The sequence below is a fragment of the Triplophysa rosa genome, linkage group LG19 (genome assembly GCF_024868665.1).
Source record: "Triplophysa rosa linkage group LG19, Trosa_1v2, whole genome shotgun sequence".
In the NCBI taxonomy this organism is placed as follows: domain Eukaryota; kingdom Metazoa; phylum Chordata; class Actinopteri; order Cypriniformes; family Nemacheilidae; genus Triplophysa; species Triplophysa rosa.
The window spans coordinates 4,728,736-4,745,554 of NC_079908.1; the positions used below are offsets into that span (position 1 = coordinate 4,728,736).

At 47.5% G+C, this 16,819-nt stretch overlaps 1 protein-coding gene across 5 annotated transcripts; it reads left to right on the forward strand.

The window, feature by feature from the left end:
- Positions 1-741: 741 nt before the first annotated feature.
- Positions 742-6,797, forward strand: LOC130570744 (uncharacterized). 5 transcript variants are annotated; one of them, XR_008964992.1, is made up of 6 exons: positions 742-2,436; positions 2,570-3,424; positions 5,726-6,021; positions 6,115-6,284; positions 6,368-6,614; positions 6,704-6,797. XR_008964992.1 is itself a non-coding variant. In XM_057361176.1 (6 exons), the coding sequence occupies exons 3-5, from the start codon at positions 5,856-5,858 to the stop codon at positions 6,482-6,484; spliced, it is 453 nt and encodes a 150-aa protein (XP_057217159.1). In that variant the 5' UTR covers positions 2,088-2,490; positions 2,570-2,624; positions 5,726-5,855; the 3' UTR covers positions 6,485-6,614; positions 6,704-6,797. The 5 variants fall into 5 exon arrangements, 4 of the variants coding, with proteins under 4 accessions (XP_057217157.1, XP_057217156.1, XP_057217159.1 ...); XM_057361176.1 differs by having other exon boundaries at positions 2,088-2,490; positions 2,570-2,624; XM_057361175.1 differs by having other exon boundaries at positions 2,088-2,436; positions 2,570-2,624.
- The last annotated feature ends 10,022 nt before the right edge of the window (positions 6,798-16,819 follow it).

Sequence of the window (16,819 nt, forward strand, 5' to 3'; positions counted from 1 at the left end):
ATGACAGGTGAAAACACGCACATCCCTTCGCGAGCATATCACGCTCTAATGAAGGGAAACGGGGAGTTACGAATTGCCCTCATTGTAATCCGTCAAAATGACGGACAAAATCTGTCAATGACAGAGAATTTTCAGTTAACGCGACCTCTGGTACACACACGTACAGGAATATCTGGACCACGGTCAATCAGAGGGGGGTCCGCCCTTCACTATCTCTGATTGGTTTAGACCACGATATGGGCCTAATGTGTGTCTGTTGTTGAATCACAGGGTGACTTTTAGAGTCGCAGACTTTTTTTCCCCCCCGAACAGCTGGTCGCACCGGTGCGACCTCATATTTTTTTTAGTCGCACCCTGGAAGGTGTTCGAGCCAGTGGCGGAGCCAGACAATTTTCATAGGGGTGGCCAGACTGAGACCATAGCTCACACAGGGGTAGCACAGAAACTGATATCATCTTTTTTTTCCTATGTGGCAAGTCACTGTGGATCTAGTAGTGTTTCTAAGTCACTCACTCATTTACTATACAGGCAGTGATTGCCATGTAGAATTACATCATGAAGATCCACATAAGCTTTTTAATGTATTACTAAACTCATTTTAAAAAAAGATCTGAAACAGTGTGGCATTGCAGAAGGTGGTGTCTTTTTAATGAAGCTGGTGATAAAGCTCACACCATAATGACAATTTACACGACATAAGAATATACCAGAATGCACTTTTATCAAACAAACATTACAATATCACAGAACACACTCAAACTTACTTAAGTCGTATTCTTCGGTTGCTGTGATTTAAAGCAAACCGATTCACAAATTCATCAATGTCAATGGAAGTTGCTCGCTTAGACTCCACACTCAAAACACCCAGGTTACTCAATCTTTCATCATCCATAGTTGATCTTAGGTAACTTTTAATCAGCTTCAGCACTGAAAAGCTCCTTTCACAGGCAGCTGTACTCACAGGTATACTTCAGCTAATAAGGCAGGTGGTGTACTGTACCTGTATGTTCACTTCCATGAAGAGCAACAGATGAGCGCTCTCCTTCAATGTCTAACTCTGTCTCATCACTGTGATCCCGCATCTCCCTCTCCACACCACTTTCCCTCCTCTCATTACTCGGCTTACTACACTGACTGACGAAGTAGGAAGTAATTTTCCTCTTCATTTTGCCTGAGAGGTGCAAAACCAAAATATAGTAACCTTAACATTATGGGCAAGCATTTCAAAAATATTCCTTTGCAATACTTTGCATATTATCATTTGGCTGCCAACTGCCAACAAAACATTTGAATTCCCTTTCAAGGATATGACACAGACAGACCACCACCATTAAGCTAAATCAGCACTGAAAGTTGACTTTACTTTTAATGGCCTTCTACAACGCTCTTTTACTTGACACTGACACAGTGAAACTGTTTATAGCTTGCGACTTTCATACTGCTAAGTTAACAGCCTAAATTAACTTCGCAAACTTTACCATGTCTGTTTCAACTTCAGCACGCCAGCCATAATATACATAAATTAAGACAAGAAACATTTCAAACATAGGTAAGTTAACAAGAAGAATTACGTTTATTCACTGTGATCTCTTCTCTCGCAGCGGGAAACAGACAGTCCTCTTACTGCACGCGCAAAGTCCGTTGGAGCACACGCGAACAACAACAACAACACTACTTCTGTAATTGTGTTGGTGGTTGAAATTCAAGTTTAGTGTATTACCGCCACCTTCAGTTTGGGTGGAGAAGTACTTGTTTGAGGTGCGCTGTTGAAATGCATCCATATGGGAACAAATGTGTACAGAAATGGTTCCCGCAAAAAAGTTGCCGGCAAAGCGGTGATGGGGTGGCCAAAGATGAATTTATGGTGACCTTGGCCACCATTGGCCACCCGCTGGCTCCGCCCCTGATTCGAGCACCCATAAAAAACCGCCTATTCTCTGCGCGCTAGCTAGACAGGATTTAACGGCTAAAGACCTAAAAGGTTTGTTTGAAGACAAAAAAACGTACAAAGCACAGTGTTTTCTCACCATTCCAGACTTATAACACACACTTACAGTCTTACAGCCTCACTGCTGTCAAAGCAGAAATAAAAAACACTGCTTTCAGTTTGTTTTTTCAGTATGTTAATCTCCGGTCGCGTTCATATTGTAATGGGATATGTTTAGGAAACTACAAATCCCATCAGGTTTAGCACTATAAAAGGAAGTGAGGAGATTTGTTGTTCCTTTTCCTCCTTTGGTTCTCCTGTTAATGGGAGATGTTTGGGAAACTACAAATCCCATCAGGCCTAGCATTATAAAAGGAAGTGAGGAGATTTGTTGTTCCTCTACCTCTCTTTGTTCTCCTGTCGATGGGGTTTGGATGAAAGTTGCAGCTGGCTTATTTAATGCATAGTGGCAGTAACCAGCAGTTAAGGAACATCTATCTGCAGACACGGTAAATACGGAGAGAGAGCATGGTGGTGTGCTGAACATATGTTTTGTTTAGAAGGTAGTTGTTTTACTATTTGATGGATGTGTGTACATGTGTATTTAACACATGCCATATGATATTATTTTGTTTGTTTTAGTGTTATGGCGAGATGGCTGCCTGAGCATCACAAATCAGAATAGTGGATGGTAGAGGTATTATTGCTTTTATTTCTTAAAACTTAAGAGTTTATAAAATAAAGTTTTAATGGTTTTTATAATTTTAATGGTTATTGCGAATGTGTTTTATCTTTTAATGTTTTGGGTATGTGATGTTTTTCTTTGATATTTTAAACAAGTCCTTTTATTAATGAATTGTGCTTTCCCTTACAGGGATGCAATTAAAAAAATAATATTTTTTAACAGTGTGTGCAGTACTGGCACTTCTGTATTTTAATCTTTAGCATACAATCACTTCGAGTCAAAGCATCATTGTATGGGTTACAAGTAATGACATCGCACTACAGGGAGGGAGCACTTATCATCAATATTAAAAGCCAATTCTTCTATCCATGTAGTTTTAACTCTTTTTGTATCGTCACAAGATACATTTTTTTAATGAAAAAGAAATCAGCATGAACAATCAAATCATCTTCTTTCTACCACTAAATGTCATATTTGTGCCTGAAAACTTGATTTTCCTGTTAGAGCAACACATCTCTGGTTAACTGGTCAGTTCTTATAGCAGCCCTTGTTAGATCATTTCTTGATCTGCTTGAACTTGTAAACAAGAAATAGATGGACGTTCAAACGGCTCATCTGGTCCAAAGCTGTTCAATCCATTGCATGTCAAGCCTTCATACCGTGGCAGTGGAATGGGCTTCATCTGCCTCAGCTGCAACCAATTTCAGGTACTGTTGCCAGACTGCAACCACAAGACCTTTGGCTCCCAGAGAACATCTGTCCAGCCAGATTAACATCAAGACCCCTGACTGACACAGAAGGGATTTTTGAGGGTGGAGTATTTTATTAGCTGTTGTTGAATGCCTGTTGTAATGCACAGTCATGTTGAAAAGTAAAAAAACAAGGCTAATAATTTGATTGGATTTCATTCCTTATTTAAGCAAATCGCAGGTGCTTTGGCAAATTTGAACAAAGAGTTCATTGTCTACAATTTGCACAATAACTAAACGCACATGGCATAAACTGAAAAAAATATTTTCAGGGAAACTGTCAAACTCAACACAGCTTCTTTCATTGTAAGCCATTACATGCAAAATTATCCATTCAATTATCAAAATCTAGACTGTCTGCATAAATATCAAATTTAAATGTTCCACATAACCATATGACATGCAATGAAATGCTTTTTATGACCACTCATTAACAAATTAAGGTTAAACAATACATTTTTAGTACTGAATTGAATTTACAATGTAATATATATATGACATACAATGTTTCTTATGTCTGCTAAATTAAAATTGATCAAATTAAATTGCAATTAAATTGGAATGACAATCAACCCGTCAAGGGTTACTTACACCTTGTTTTGATAGTCCACTTTAGATATTATTAGGGGTTTACCGAACCGTCACAGGCAACATTCCAAATATAGTCATCATCCCTATGCCCTACTCATTCGAAGGGCAGATCCCTCGGAGTTTAGACTTTGGAGTGAACAAGGCATTTGCATCCATTATTGTAGACGATTGGAATGCACTTGGCAAAGGAAGCGACGTAATTTCTAGTGATGGGTCGTTCATGAACGATTCGTTCTTTTTGAACGAATCTTTAAAATGACTCGGGAGTAACGAGTGTCTCAGCGAGTGATTCGTTCATTTTGTGTTGACCGCGCATGTGCAACATTGTACCAGAAACAGTAATAAAGTTCGTCTCTCGAGTCATCGGGTCCGAGTCCTTTCGTTCTTTTATACCGGAAAGAGAAATGATTAGTTCGTCTCTCGAGTCATCGGGTCCGAGTCCTTTCGTTCTTTTATATTATATTCTTTTATATTATATTTTATATTATATTTATATTCTTTTATATCGTTCGTTTTATTATAAACGCAACACTTTTGTTTTTGCCCCCATTTTTCATGAGCTGAACTCAAAGATCTAAGACTTTTTTATGTACACAAAAGGCCTATTTCTCTCAAATATTGTTCACAAATCTGTCTAAATCTGTAAAATCTGTGTTAGTGAGCACTTCTCCTTTGCTGAGATAATCCATCCACCTCACAGGTGTGGCATATCAAGATGCTGATTAGACAGCATGATTATTGCACAGGTGAAACTGAAAACATCACAGTTCCCTTTCATGCCTAAGGCCATCAAACGTAACGTGTAACTTAGTTGACACGCGCCGGACGGCTAGTTATGGATGCTGCGCACCGACGCCCCCAAATTTTTCCCAGGTCGCCCGGCAGTGCCGAAACGTAGGGGAGAGCGCCCGCGATCGAACGGAAGCGTCATGGGGCGGCGGCGACGCCCGGGGGACCCATGAAAAATGCCCAAAGTGCCTAATTTTTGAGTCACGGAACGAAGGGTTAGGCGCTCTCTTGGGCAGAACCACGAGGGGGCGACTCGACGTACGGTCCCAGCCTAAGCCGCGCGCCAATCAGGTTGCGACCGGGTCTCCCAAAGAGCGCCTGAACATCCCCCTTGCAGCCTACGGGCCGGCTCCGGACCCCGACGTACACGAGAAGCCTACGCGTGCCCCTTGTAACCTATTTTGGGCGGGGCTTCCTGCTGGCCACGCCTCCATCCTCAGAACGCCTACGCATCCCCCTTGCAGCCTAAACTTGAGGTAGGCCTGCCCGACACCCCCGAAGCCTGCCCGAAGACCCGGATGCCACCCGGTGCCCCGGGGGACCCCGTCTCGGAGCTGACTGCCTCGTTTGAGCCCAGCGGCTGTGTGACACACGCTTAAACAGCCCAAAGACCTTTTCTTTGACTTTCGAGTCGAACGTGCACATAAAAGCGCGGTGTTCATCTACACCATGATTTCTCACATCTGCGATTCACTGGAAGGGCCAAAAATTAGGTAGACAGAGTAAGACCCCTGTCAGTGGTCTCGTTTGCTTTGGCAATGATTTATCCAGCTTAAACCAACAGTAGAGTGTATAAGAGGAACATCCCTTCATTATGACGTGCATTAAGGCTCACAGTTGTGCTCCAGAAGCTTAAAAATGGTGTGTCCATTAGCTACCTATGGGAGCCATGCCAAAAGTGTTACGTGTGGCATGTACATTAACAAGAGAACAAGTTGCTTGTATAGCCCACAATTATGTTCTGCCTTGTTTGTTTGTGTGCAGCTGGGTAAGCTCCCTCCGTCAATCCGGAGTGACAGAAACAACGATCAAACACTACGTCGATAATGTCTCCCAGTTCATCGACTTCATCGCGGAGACACCTCCTCAGACGTCACGCCTGAGCAAGAACGTGATGATCGGCCTAAGGCGGGAGATGAAGGGCCTGAGGAAGTCCTTAAAGAGGGGGGTCGACATGCACAGGACTTCTGTAAAGGCTTCCAAAGAGGAGAAGGTGCTGAGCAAGGGTTTGCTTTTAGAGTGCCGGAATAAATCAAAGCTGGGCATTCCCGAAGCACTTGGTAAGTTTTATGTGAACTGAACATGTTAAAAAATTTTTTAATTTTATTTATTTTTTTTTTTTTAACTCCTCTTTGCTCTCCCACTGTGTTCAGCTCTCCTGGAGATGGACCCCACGCTGAGAATCCAGTGGAAGTTTTATGGACTTTTCTCTGCGTTCCTGTCATCTGTTTTTGGGCACAGAGGGGGTGTCTTCCAAAATATGACCATCCAGGAGGTCATGGAGGCAAAGAGGTCATCAACGGAGAACGCCTTTCTCATAAATGTGAGTGTTTCACATTTTCACTCTCCTTGGCTGTCCGTGTGGTGTCCCGTTCTGAAGCACCTTTGGTTTTTATCTGTCCGCAGATAAAGACCCACAACACGAATGAGTTGTACGGCCCAGCGCAAATTTTTTTGATGGAGGAGGAGTACGGTACGCGTTACGCATCTGAAGGACCAACTTCCGGGCGGCCTAGGAGCTAAATTCTTTTTCTTTGTGTCAACGCCCAACCCTTGCAAGAACTTGAACAATTACTTTCAAGAGGCATGGAAGGCAATGGGCCTGCCAGGATGTCCGACCTTCACAGACGTGAGAACGTCCATCGCCAGTCACGTAAGTTTTGAAATAATCCATGTCAAATGTGAAACGTACTTTTCTGAGGCTTTTTTTGTGACTTACGGAATTTTTTTTCTCTTTTCCAGGCCAAGTTCACGCATGCTCCTGAGAACCGCCTGAATCTTTGTAAATTTATGTGCCATGATGTCCGCATGGCGGACATTTTTTACGTCACCAACCTCACTGCTAAGTAGGCAGTTGAACACAGAAGGCTGTTTGAGGCAGCACTGGAGGGTCCTGAGAGGTCGTCGGCATCTAAATACATACCTTAACGCAGACGCCAGGTCGCCTCAAAGGATCACCCTCGAAAAAAGCGTAAACTGTTGGAGCCCGAATTCAGCTCTGGCAGCACCACTCCCGAGGATGACCAAGTGACTTTCCAGGAGTCGGGTGTGTCTAGCGTAGAGGACAGCCAGGTAAATTGATATTCTCTTAACAAGACAGAATCTACGGTACGGTGATTTGTATCACAGCGTCTAATTTGCTTCTGCCAATTTTCTTCGACAGGGTGAATCTGAGCCAACCAAACCCAGCCAAGACATCGAGGCCGAGAGAAGAGGCGAGGAAGATGAGGCGTCGGAACACGGACAGTTGAAAAGGCAAAGGAGACCGATCGTCCTATTGACGCCCCTGAAGTCGGCTTTAAGAAAAAAACATTTCATTCTCTCAGCTGTCCCCGCTGAAAGTGAAAAAGACTGTCGTCTCAACGTCTCTGACACTTGTTGGAATGGGGCGACAAAGACTTCAAAGAAAATGCGCAAAGGACTTTATGGATACATGGAGGAAGAGAAACAAGAAGTGAACTTTTGAACTTATGTTTTTTTATTTCCTTCATTTCAGGTGCCTTTTCCAGTTTGTTGACTGTGTTTTGTACATGCATATGCTTATAACTTACTGTTTTACATATTTATTCTTATTTAAATGTAAAGCGTTCATTTGTGTGTGACTTGTTTTTTTATTTTTAATAAACTTTGGCGATTGCAATTTAACATTTTTGTTGTTGTTTTTAATGGCCATCAATATTCTTTTCAAAACTTTAAGTAAAACCCACGGTATATTGCACAGAATAACTAATTTATATATTAAGTGTGTGTTACAGCTTTGTGACATCTTTATTATGCTTAAAAAAGTGTGTCCATTATCTACCTATGTACGCCCTGTCGAGTATGTTATTATTGGGAAGCATTTTTGCACTTCGGGTATATATTCGTAACTTATCTAATGGGGACCTCTTAGGTAAATAATGGACAAAGCCTATTAAGGGTTATTATTTAACCTTGGCAATGAGTTATATAGCTTAATCCAACAGTAGAGTGTATGAGAGTCACAGCCCTTCACAATGACGGGCATTAAGGCTAACAGTTGTGCTCCAGAATCTTAAAAATGGTGTGTCCATTAGCTACCTATGGGAGCCGTGCCAAAAGTGTGTGTGACTCAGTTTGGCAATTACCTGTTTATTACAGCTTTGTAACATGGTTATTATGCTCAAAATGACAATACATGTTTAACTTATTTAATGGGACCCTCATAGGTAAATAATGGACAAAGCCTATTAAGGGTCATTATAAGCCTGAGTAAGGAGTTATATAGCTTAATCCAACAGTAGAGTGTATGAGAGTTACAGCCCTTCACAATGACGTGCATTAATGCTCATAGATGCGCTCCAGAATCTTAAAAATGGTGTGTACATTAGCTACCTATGAGGACCCGTCAAATAAGTTACGACTGGCACTTCCTGTGACTCGGCAAAACCACAGGAAGTACCAGTCATAACTTATTTGACAGTAGCCTCGTAGGCTTACAGTGGACAATACTGTAAACGGTCAATTTTTAAGACTGTAAACAGCTTTTGTATGACAAACCTACAGCTATGTATCCTAGAAGCACCCCATATTGGTATATTGCACACTTCAGGCTATTAAAATGCTTATTTTGCTTACAAATGCACTTTTCACAGAAATACATCTCTGAACAGCATTTTCAGCAAAATTCCGCTTTATTCTTGTACAGAAACCTCGGGGCTTCGAATGCTGGTTCTTCACACCCTCACGCACCACATATCCGAAGCCAGCGATAAAAAAAAATCACAAAAAATATTCCAGAAAAATAAACGGCCCACAACGTCCCCAAAACGTGCTATATAGTACATAACGAGGCCGTACCGACTTCAAACTTTGGGAACCGAATGAGGGGGCGGCGAGCAGCTACAGAATTTGAATCGGGGTCATTCGGAGTCCCCGGAGCCGTTCGAGGGTCTCTGTACGATAGGCACCTATGAAAATAATAGGACAGGTTGCAGGTGTCAGAGGCTCCCGTACCACCCGCGAAGGCCCCAGGAGCCCGAAACGTTACAAAAACTTGCGTCAGTTGGCCCTCGACGACATACCGATTACCCGGCTTGGGAGACCCCCACGGTATACCGTACCGAGTATTAAGACCCTGTGACCCTTTGACCCCTGTATTCTAGAGCGTACATTCGCAACCTATATGTAGGCTGCTGGTGTCTTTTTGGGCAAAGTGAGAGGTCAACGAGGTCCGAGGGGCGCGGAACCCCAGAACATGACCCAGGGCCCCGTGACGAGGCATATACGTGAATTGCAGGTCAATCAGACCATTCTGTACCCCAACCCTAATTGTCCATCAAGAGCTTATGAAAACGAATGGGATAAGTTAAGAGTGTCGGCGGCTCCCGTTCAGACCCCGGGTGCTCGAGGGGCCCCAAACTTTAGATTCTAGTAGTCTGTAGGCCCTTGTTTAACATACCGTGAGGGTGGCTCTCTAGAACCGTGGGAAACGATTTATAGTGTGGTTTGAAAAAGTCTCTCATGCAGGCTTCTTCATTTCATAGCCTGAAAGACCCTCTTGAATGAGCAAACTGAACAAAATTAAGTTTCAATCTTTTTTCAAGAATAAGATACTTCGAGGTGACCGAGAACCACGGTACTCGATATCCCGGCTTGGGAGACCCCCACGGTATACCGTACCGAGTATTAAGACCCTGTGACCTCGCAGCGAGTAGGCAGCAGGGCGCAAACTAGCAAGTCTAGGCGCGCTGTGGACGTGAGGAAGACTATGGCAGAGTTAGGCGGTCAGGGGAAGCGAAAGGCTCCTCGTGGATGCCACCCTTGTGATGTCCATAGCATGCTCTCTCGGGAAAACGGCCTAAACTCAGATAAGGGAGAAAAGTCCAAATCATAATAAATGTGAGCGAGAATTTGGCGTCCAATTCAGGTATAAGACCCTTCGTCTGCCTAGTCGACCGTGGCACATCTATATGAATGGACATTGTCCACGATTTACCTAGCTTCCCTTGCGTCGGTCTCTCGACGTTGTGTCGAACCGACAGATTGGGGTTCGTCTTGAGAACCTATCATCTTCTGAGTATTTTGAAAAGGCCAATGAAAATTGGTGAATGAAATTTGCATGCCGGACTCCTCCCCGGATGTCCGGGTATAAGAGGGAAGCCGGCGTGCTCATTCATTCACCGTTTGTTCTTCAGAGCCTGTGCATCTGATGAGCGACACAGCGATCTTCAGTGATCAATATTCTGCTGGAATCTACGACGTGGTGCAGCGGACGGTCCCTTCCTGCAGTGACTCTCCCCTGGGCGTCTCGGCAGTTCCGGAGGTGTTCGAGCAAATTTCCTTTTCTAAAAGAGCAAATTTCTCCAGCGGGGCTTGTCCCGCTGTTCTCATGGGTGCAATACACTCATCGAGGAGGGGGACGGACACGACGCCTGCTTCCAGTACGCTGGGGCAGACGTTGTGGATGCGTCCTGCCCGCATGCTAGGAAAATAGAATACAAACATTGAAATATTAAAACAATGCTTGATTACCTAATGTACAAAATTCTGGTTGCATCAAGCATATAAAAGCCACAATCCTTAAGGACTTATAAAAATGGACCGTTCGCACCTCGTCTCGCTCGTCTTACTCCTCAATCACGTATTCGGACACGATGCATGAAGATAAGGTCTTGCAGCATCGGGGGGTGATGTACTGCCATCGACTCAGGAAGCCCAGGAAGAAGCGGTCGTCGAAATGTCAGCCATGCTTTCCCGGGCCGCCGTGAGTGTTGGGTTGCAGTGCACGCACTGCCTCTCCCAGCGCTCTCGGCTGGCTACATGGCGCCTTGAGTCTGAGCACGGCTCCAAGCCGCTCCCGCCCCCACTGCCGTGTTTACCGGAAGTGCATGAGGAACTTAGTAAGACCTGGAAATGCCCCCTTTCTGGCACGTTTCACGTCAAACAAAGTTCTGTCACCCTCTCTTCCCTTGAGGTTGAGACTGCTAGAGGATACGTCGATGTCCCCCAGGTGGAGTGTGCCGCCGCGGTGCACCCGTGCCCGTAGGCGGTGGTTACCTGGGGGGGAGCTCGACCTAGACTCCCATCCAGAGCATGTGCGGAGCTTACATTGCGGTGGAACAAGCTGTCTCCTCTCTCCACGCTATGGCTCCTGCCAGGCCAGGGCGTTGAGAGAGCTCCATGGGGGTAAGACCGACCTAGCGCTTATGCAGGAACTCCGTGCCGCCACCGACCTCGCTCTACGGGCAACCAAGGTGACCACGGGGCCTGGGTCGGACGATGTCCACACTTATGGTCCATGAGAAACTCCTCTGGCCGAACCTTGCGCAGATGAGTAAGCCGAGAAGGTCCGCTTTCTTGACGCACCCGTCTCGCAAGGAGGGGGCTGGTTGGTGTTACTGTCGAGCCGCAGTTCTCGACAGTAAAGAAGCAGTCCTCCCGTGCCGCGACTCAGCTGCCTCGGCCGTCGAGCCCCGTGCACCGTCTGCTTCCCAGCAGCCCTGGTCCTCTTCAACGCCCTCCAGTTCTGGCGCCCCCCCCCACTCAGGCTGCCCCCTGGAGGAGACAGCGAAGAGGAGACCATCGCCCCATCAGCAGCGGCAAAAGTCGCCCTCATGGGAAGACCTCAGGGAGATTGAGGCTACCATTGGGCCTGACCCCAGCAACATCGCTGGGAAATCAGATGGGGGGATCCTGCCCCGTCTCACCATCTGCTGGCCCCCTCCGGGGGGCTAGCGCCCACTTACTCTCAAAAGAGAGTCTCCTCTCTCTCTGGGTTATCACAGCCGCTCCCACCCTCAGCACGAGGATGGCAACTCGACGTTGCGTCACGGCGAAGCTGATGTCGAGTATAAACACCAGCCCTCATCACTCTCAGTCAGACTGCGTAGTTGCCAGGCAGGAAAAGCAGCAGTGCCGATCTCCTCCCCGGGGGACCTCCCCCGGCAAGGAATCCGTACTGCTAGCCATCGAACCACCCCCCGGGGGGACGATGAAGAAGATCGAACCTTTAGTCCCCCTGTCACAGTTCTGGGAGCCTGCGGGTTCCCAGACTGTCAGGCTGACTAGGGAAGACGATCCGTCTCGGCTACGCGATCCAGTCGCACAAGTTCAGGGCATCCTATTTACCTCAGTCAGAGGCTAGGATGCTCCCGTACTTTGGGCCGAGGTCGTCCACCAGCCGAGATGTTCAACAGGTGTTGCAGCCCGTACTTCATTGTCCCCAAGAAAGGCAGGGGGCTGCGCCCTATCTTGGATCTGTGTGTTCTGAACAGGCACCTACACAAGCTGCCTTTCAGAGTGATCACGCAGAAGCGCATCCTGATGTCCGTCAGGTGTCAGGACTGGTTCATGGCAATCGACCTGAAGGACGCATACTTTCATGTCTCGATCCTCCCTCGACATCGGCCGTTCCCACGGTTCGCATTCGAGGGGTGGGCATATCAGTACAGGGTCCTCCCCTTCGGTCTGTCCGTGTCTCCACGAGTCTTTACGAAGGTCGTGGAAGCTGCCCTCCTTCCCCTTAGGGAAGGAGGTGTGCGGGTACTAAACTATCTTGACGACTGGCTCAGCTTGGCACACTCTCGAGATCTGTTGTGTACACACAGGGACCTGGTGCTTTGGCACCTAGATCGGTTGGGGCTACAGGTCAACTGAGAAGAGCAAGCTCTGCCCGGTGCAGAGCATCGTCTTTCTCGGTATGGAACTCGACTCTGTCCTCATGAGCGGCCCGCTCACCCCCACGTGAGACCTGCGACGAGGAAGCCCACGCCCACGCGGCCTCCCGGAGGCAGTGCGACTGACTACAGAGCGTGCCCGATCAGTGTTGAACTGCCTGAAGCTCTCGGGCAGTCAGCGGTCCCCCTGAAACAATTTCAGAGGCTCCTGGGATACATGGCATCCTTGACGGAGGTAGTCCCCTTCGGGTCGATGCACATACGACCGCTCCAACACTGGCTACAGAGTCAGGTTCCTTGGAGAGCGTGGCACACCGGCAGCAGGCGTAGGGTGATCACGCTTTTCTGCCGATGCACCCTAACCCCTTGGTCTCCCATGACCTTCTTGTGGACAAGGGTCCCTCTAGGGCAGGGACAGGCACGTCGTGGTGTGACGGTTGCCTCCCTGCAGGGTTGGGGTGCCGTGTGCAATGGGCATGCAGTGTTGGGGCGGTGGACGGGCCCCCGCCTGCGTTGGCATATCAACTGCCTAGAGTTGTTGGCTGTGCTACTTGCACTGAGGAGGCTACTACCTCTTGTGCATGGACAAGCACATGCTGGTCCAGTCAGGATAGCACAACTGCCGTGGTGTATATCTATCGCGCTCACGGCAGCTAACACGACTCGCCCGACGCCTCCTTCTTTGGAGTCAGCGGGTGATCAGCTCCCTGCGAGCCACACACATCCCAGGCGTCCTGAACCAGACAGCCGTTGTGCTCTCTCATCAGTTGACGCCTCGCGGAGAGTGGCGTCTCCATCCCCGCGCAGTCCGGCTCATGTGGGAGCAGTTCGGCCAGGCACAGGTGGTCCTGTTTGCCTCCCCGGACTCCACCCATTGTCCGCTTGTCATCGTACTCCCTGACCGAGGCACCCCTCGGCACGGATGCCCTTGCTCACAGCTGGCCGCAGGACAAGCGGAAGTACGCTTCCCCTCAGTGAGCCTCATTACACAGGTCCTGTGCAAGGCCAGGGTAGAGGAGCATCAAGTGGTACTAGTTACGCCCCATTGGCATAACCAGGACTTGGTTCTCGGAGCTAAGGCTCTGACAACAACTCCCTCCCTGGCGAAGATCCTGCTTCCCCAGGGGAAGGGGCACGTTACGGCATCATATGCAGAACCTGGACTCCATGTCTGGACTGGACGAGGAGATCCTGAGTGACCCACCCCCGGTCTGGTTAGGACGTCACTCAGGCTAGGGCCTCGGCCACTGGGCGGCTATACGCCCATAGGTGGCGCCCCGTCTCATCCTGGTGATAAAAAACTGGATGAGTAACAACTTTTTATTACTGAACTCGGACAAAACGGAAGTGTTACTTATTGGACCGAAAACTGCTATAAGTAACAACCAAGAATACTGTTTAACTATTGACGGATGTTCCATAAAACCCTCGTCGTCAGCAAAGAATCTTGGCGTTCTATTCGATAGTAATCTGTCATTTGAGAGCCACGTCGCCAACACCTGTAAAATTGCGTTTTTCCATTTTAAGAATATATCTAAACTACGTCATATGCTGTCAATCTCAGATGCAGAGAAGTTAATTCATGCATTCATGACATCAAGACTAGACTACTGTAATGCACTGTTAGGTGGTTGCCCTGCAGGCTTATTACAAAAACTCCAATTGGTCCAAAACGCGGCAGCTCGAGTTCTTACACGTACAAAAAAGTATGAACATATTAGCCCGGTTCTGTCAACCTTGCACTGGTTACCTATAAAGCATCGCGTTAACTTTAAAATCTTGCTTATTACCTATAAAGCCTTACATGGTTTAGCTCCTCAGTACTTGAATGAACTCCTTTTGTATTACAGTCCTTCACGTGCATTACGCTCTCAGGCGTCCTGTCAGTTGGTAATACCTAGAATTTCAAAATCAAGTGCAGGTGGTAGATCCTTTTCCTATCTAGCGCCTAAACTTTGGAATAGTCTTCCCTGCACTGTCCGGGAGGCAGACACACTCTGTCAGTTTAAATCTAGACTAAAGACGCATCTTTTTAATCTTGCATACACTACTCTTCCATAATATAAATCTTCAGAGGGTTTAGGCTGCATTAGTTAGATCAACCGGAACCAAAAACACAACTGATGTACTTGTTGCATCAAAGAGTACAGAACAGTACTCTACTCTCAGCCAGTCTTGTCTCATTGTTCCAAGGTTACCACAGCGAGCAGGATGCAGTTCATGGCCTGACCTGATGGTAGAGCGGAGAATGGGAAGTGGGGACCTGACAAGAGCTGAGATGATAGAGCTGGATAAAGAAGGACGCGGTCTCTTGACATGTCTTCACCACAAAATTTCAAATGCTATTAGATTATTAATGATAATCTTAAACTATAATTTATTTTATTATTAAGTTTATTTATTTTATTTAGCCTTGTTGTGCAAGTTCTCTGGAGCTTGTGCAGAGGCAGCAGCTTTTGCCAGAGGGGAACTGGAATCCCCTGGTTGGGCCTGGGTTCTCCTGAGGTTTTTTTTCTCGATTAGAGTTTTGGGTTCCTCGCCACCGTTTGCATACTGTTTTTGCACTATCTGCCTGACCGGGGGGGCTGCTTTAGAATTTTAAAGTTTTACTTAATTAATATTGCATATAGGAATTTATAGTCTGTTATATTTGACCTGTGCTTCTCTCTCCTTTATCCTAAATGTGTGCTCTCACTGAGCGTGTGTGTGTGCGTACTTGTCTGTGTACGTACGTGTGTGTGTGTGTGTTGTGTGTGTGTGCGTGCGCATCCGTGTGTGTGTGTGTGTCTCTATGTCTATGTGTGTTAGTACGTGTGAATATTGAGTGTGTGGAGTGTTTTGTATGTGGGTATGTCTGTCTTCTGTGTTTTCAACCTTTTCTTGTTTTTGCAGGTACAACTTTAATTATTTTGCTTATAGTCAATATGTCTCATGTACAGCTGCTTTGTAACAATGAAAATTGTAAAAGCGCTTTATAAATAAAGTTGAGTTGAGAGTTGAGTTGGTGCTCTTCTCGGCGAGAAGACCCGCGGAGTTGCTCGATCAGGAATGGGCTGTCCCTTCCTCAAGAGAGACTGGGAAGTAACCTCTCCCCCTCCACACTGGGAGTGTATGTAGCCACTACGGCCGCTCATCATGACCCAGTTGCTGGGTAGCCTCTGGGACGGCACGACCTGGTCATTAGGTTGCTAAGGGGCACGAGAAGGCGACCAGCCCGAGAAGGCGACCACCTTATCAGCGCTCCGTACCCTCTTGCGACCTAGGTGGCGGGCCTCAAGAGGCCCCGCCCCCCTCGAGCCTCTCGGAGCTGCCGCTCTTTCTCACTCTCGATAAAGACGGATCTCCTGATGGCGCTCACCTCCAAGAGGGTAGGGGACCTACAAGCACCCTCCGTGTCCGGCTACGTGCCCAAAGTTCCCACCACTCTCCCGAGAGACCAGGTGGTGAACCTGCAGGTGCTCCCGACCGGGGAGGAAGACCCAACCTTCCGTGTTGTGTCCAGTACGCGCACTGCGCCTCTAGTTGGACCGCACGCAGAGCCCAGAAGCTCTGAGCAGCTCTTTGTCTGTTTCGGAGGTCAGCAGAAGGGAGGGCTGTCTCCAAATTGAGGCTGGCGCACTGGATCGTGGATGCCGTCGTTATGGCAGACCGATCTCAATTCGCCCCTGCCCGCTGGGAGTGAGGCACACTCTCCTCATGGGCACTGTCTCAGGGCGCCTCTCTAGCAGACATCTGCAGAGCTGCGGGTTGGGCTATGCCCAACAACTCTGTGAGGTTCTAATACCTACACGCGGAACCGGTGTCATCCCGCATCCTGCAGGGCAATGTGTAGGACCGGCAGCCGGTAGGGCGTACGCCTGAGAAAGCCCTTCCCCCTTCCTCAAGGGGGATCAGCAGCTATTACACCTCCCCTCTTTCCCCCACTCGGTAAAGAACAGGCATTTTATCTATCACTAGCACCTTCCTCGGCAGGCTGGGCAGAGCAGCCCTGCCCCCTTAGGCCGGGGAACAGTTGAGTTATCTCCCACATAGCTCTAACCGGACCTAGTGCTCCAGACGTGGTAAACCCCCCTCCATGGGCTGTTCCGTCTGATGTATCCTCATGAATGGTTCACACCTCGGCAACCCATGACCTCCCTAGGTGGACTCCCACCTTGCGGTTAACTCCTGCAGTCCGCACATTCTCCCATGAGTTCTCCCCTGATGGTGAGACCATGTGGTG

Excerpts from the sequence above, each read along its gene's own strand:
- LOC130570744 (XM_057361174.1), top strand. The coding sequence starts at position 5,622 with ATGGGAGCCATGCCAAAAGTGTTACGTGTGGCATGTACATTAACAAGA. Across the intron at positions 6,022-6,114 it reads GGGCATTCCCGAAGCACTTG|CTCTCCTGGAGATGGACCCC; the intron begins GTAAGTTTTATG and ends CACTGTGTTCAG. Across the intron at positions 6,285-6,367 it reads AGAACGCCTTTCTCATAAAT|ATAAAGACCCACAACACGAA; the intron begins GTGAGTGTTTCA and ends ATCTGTCCGCAG.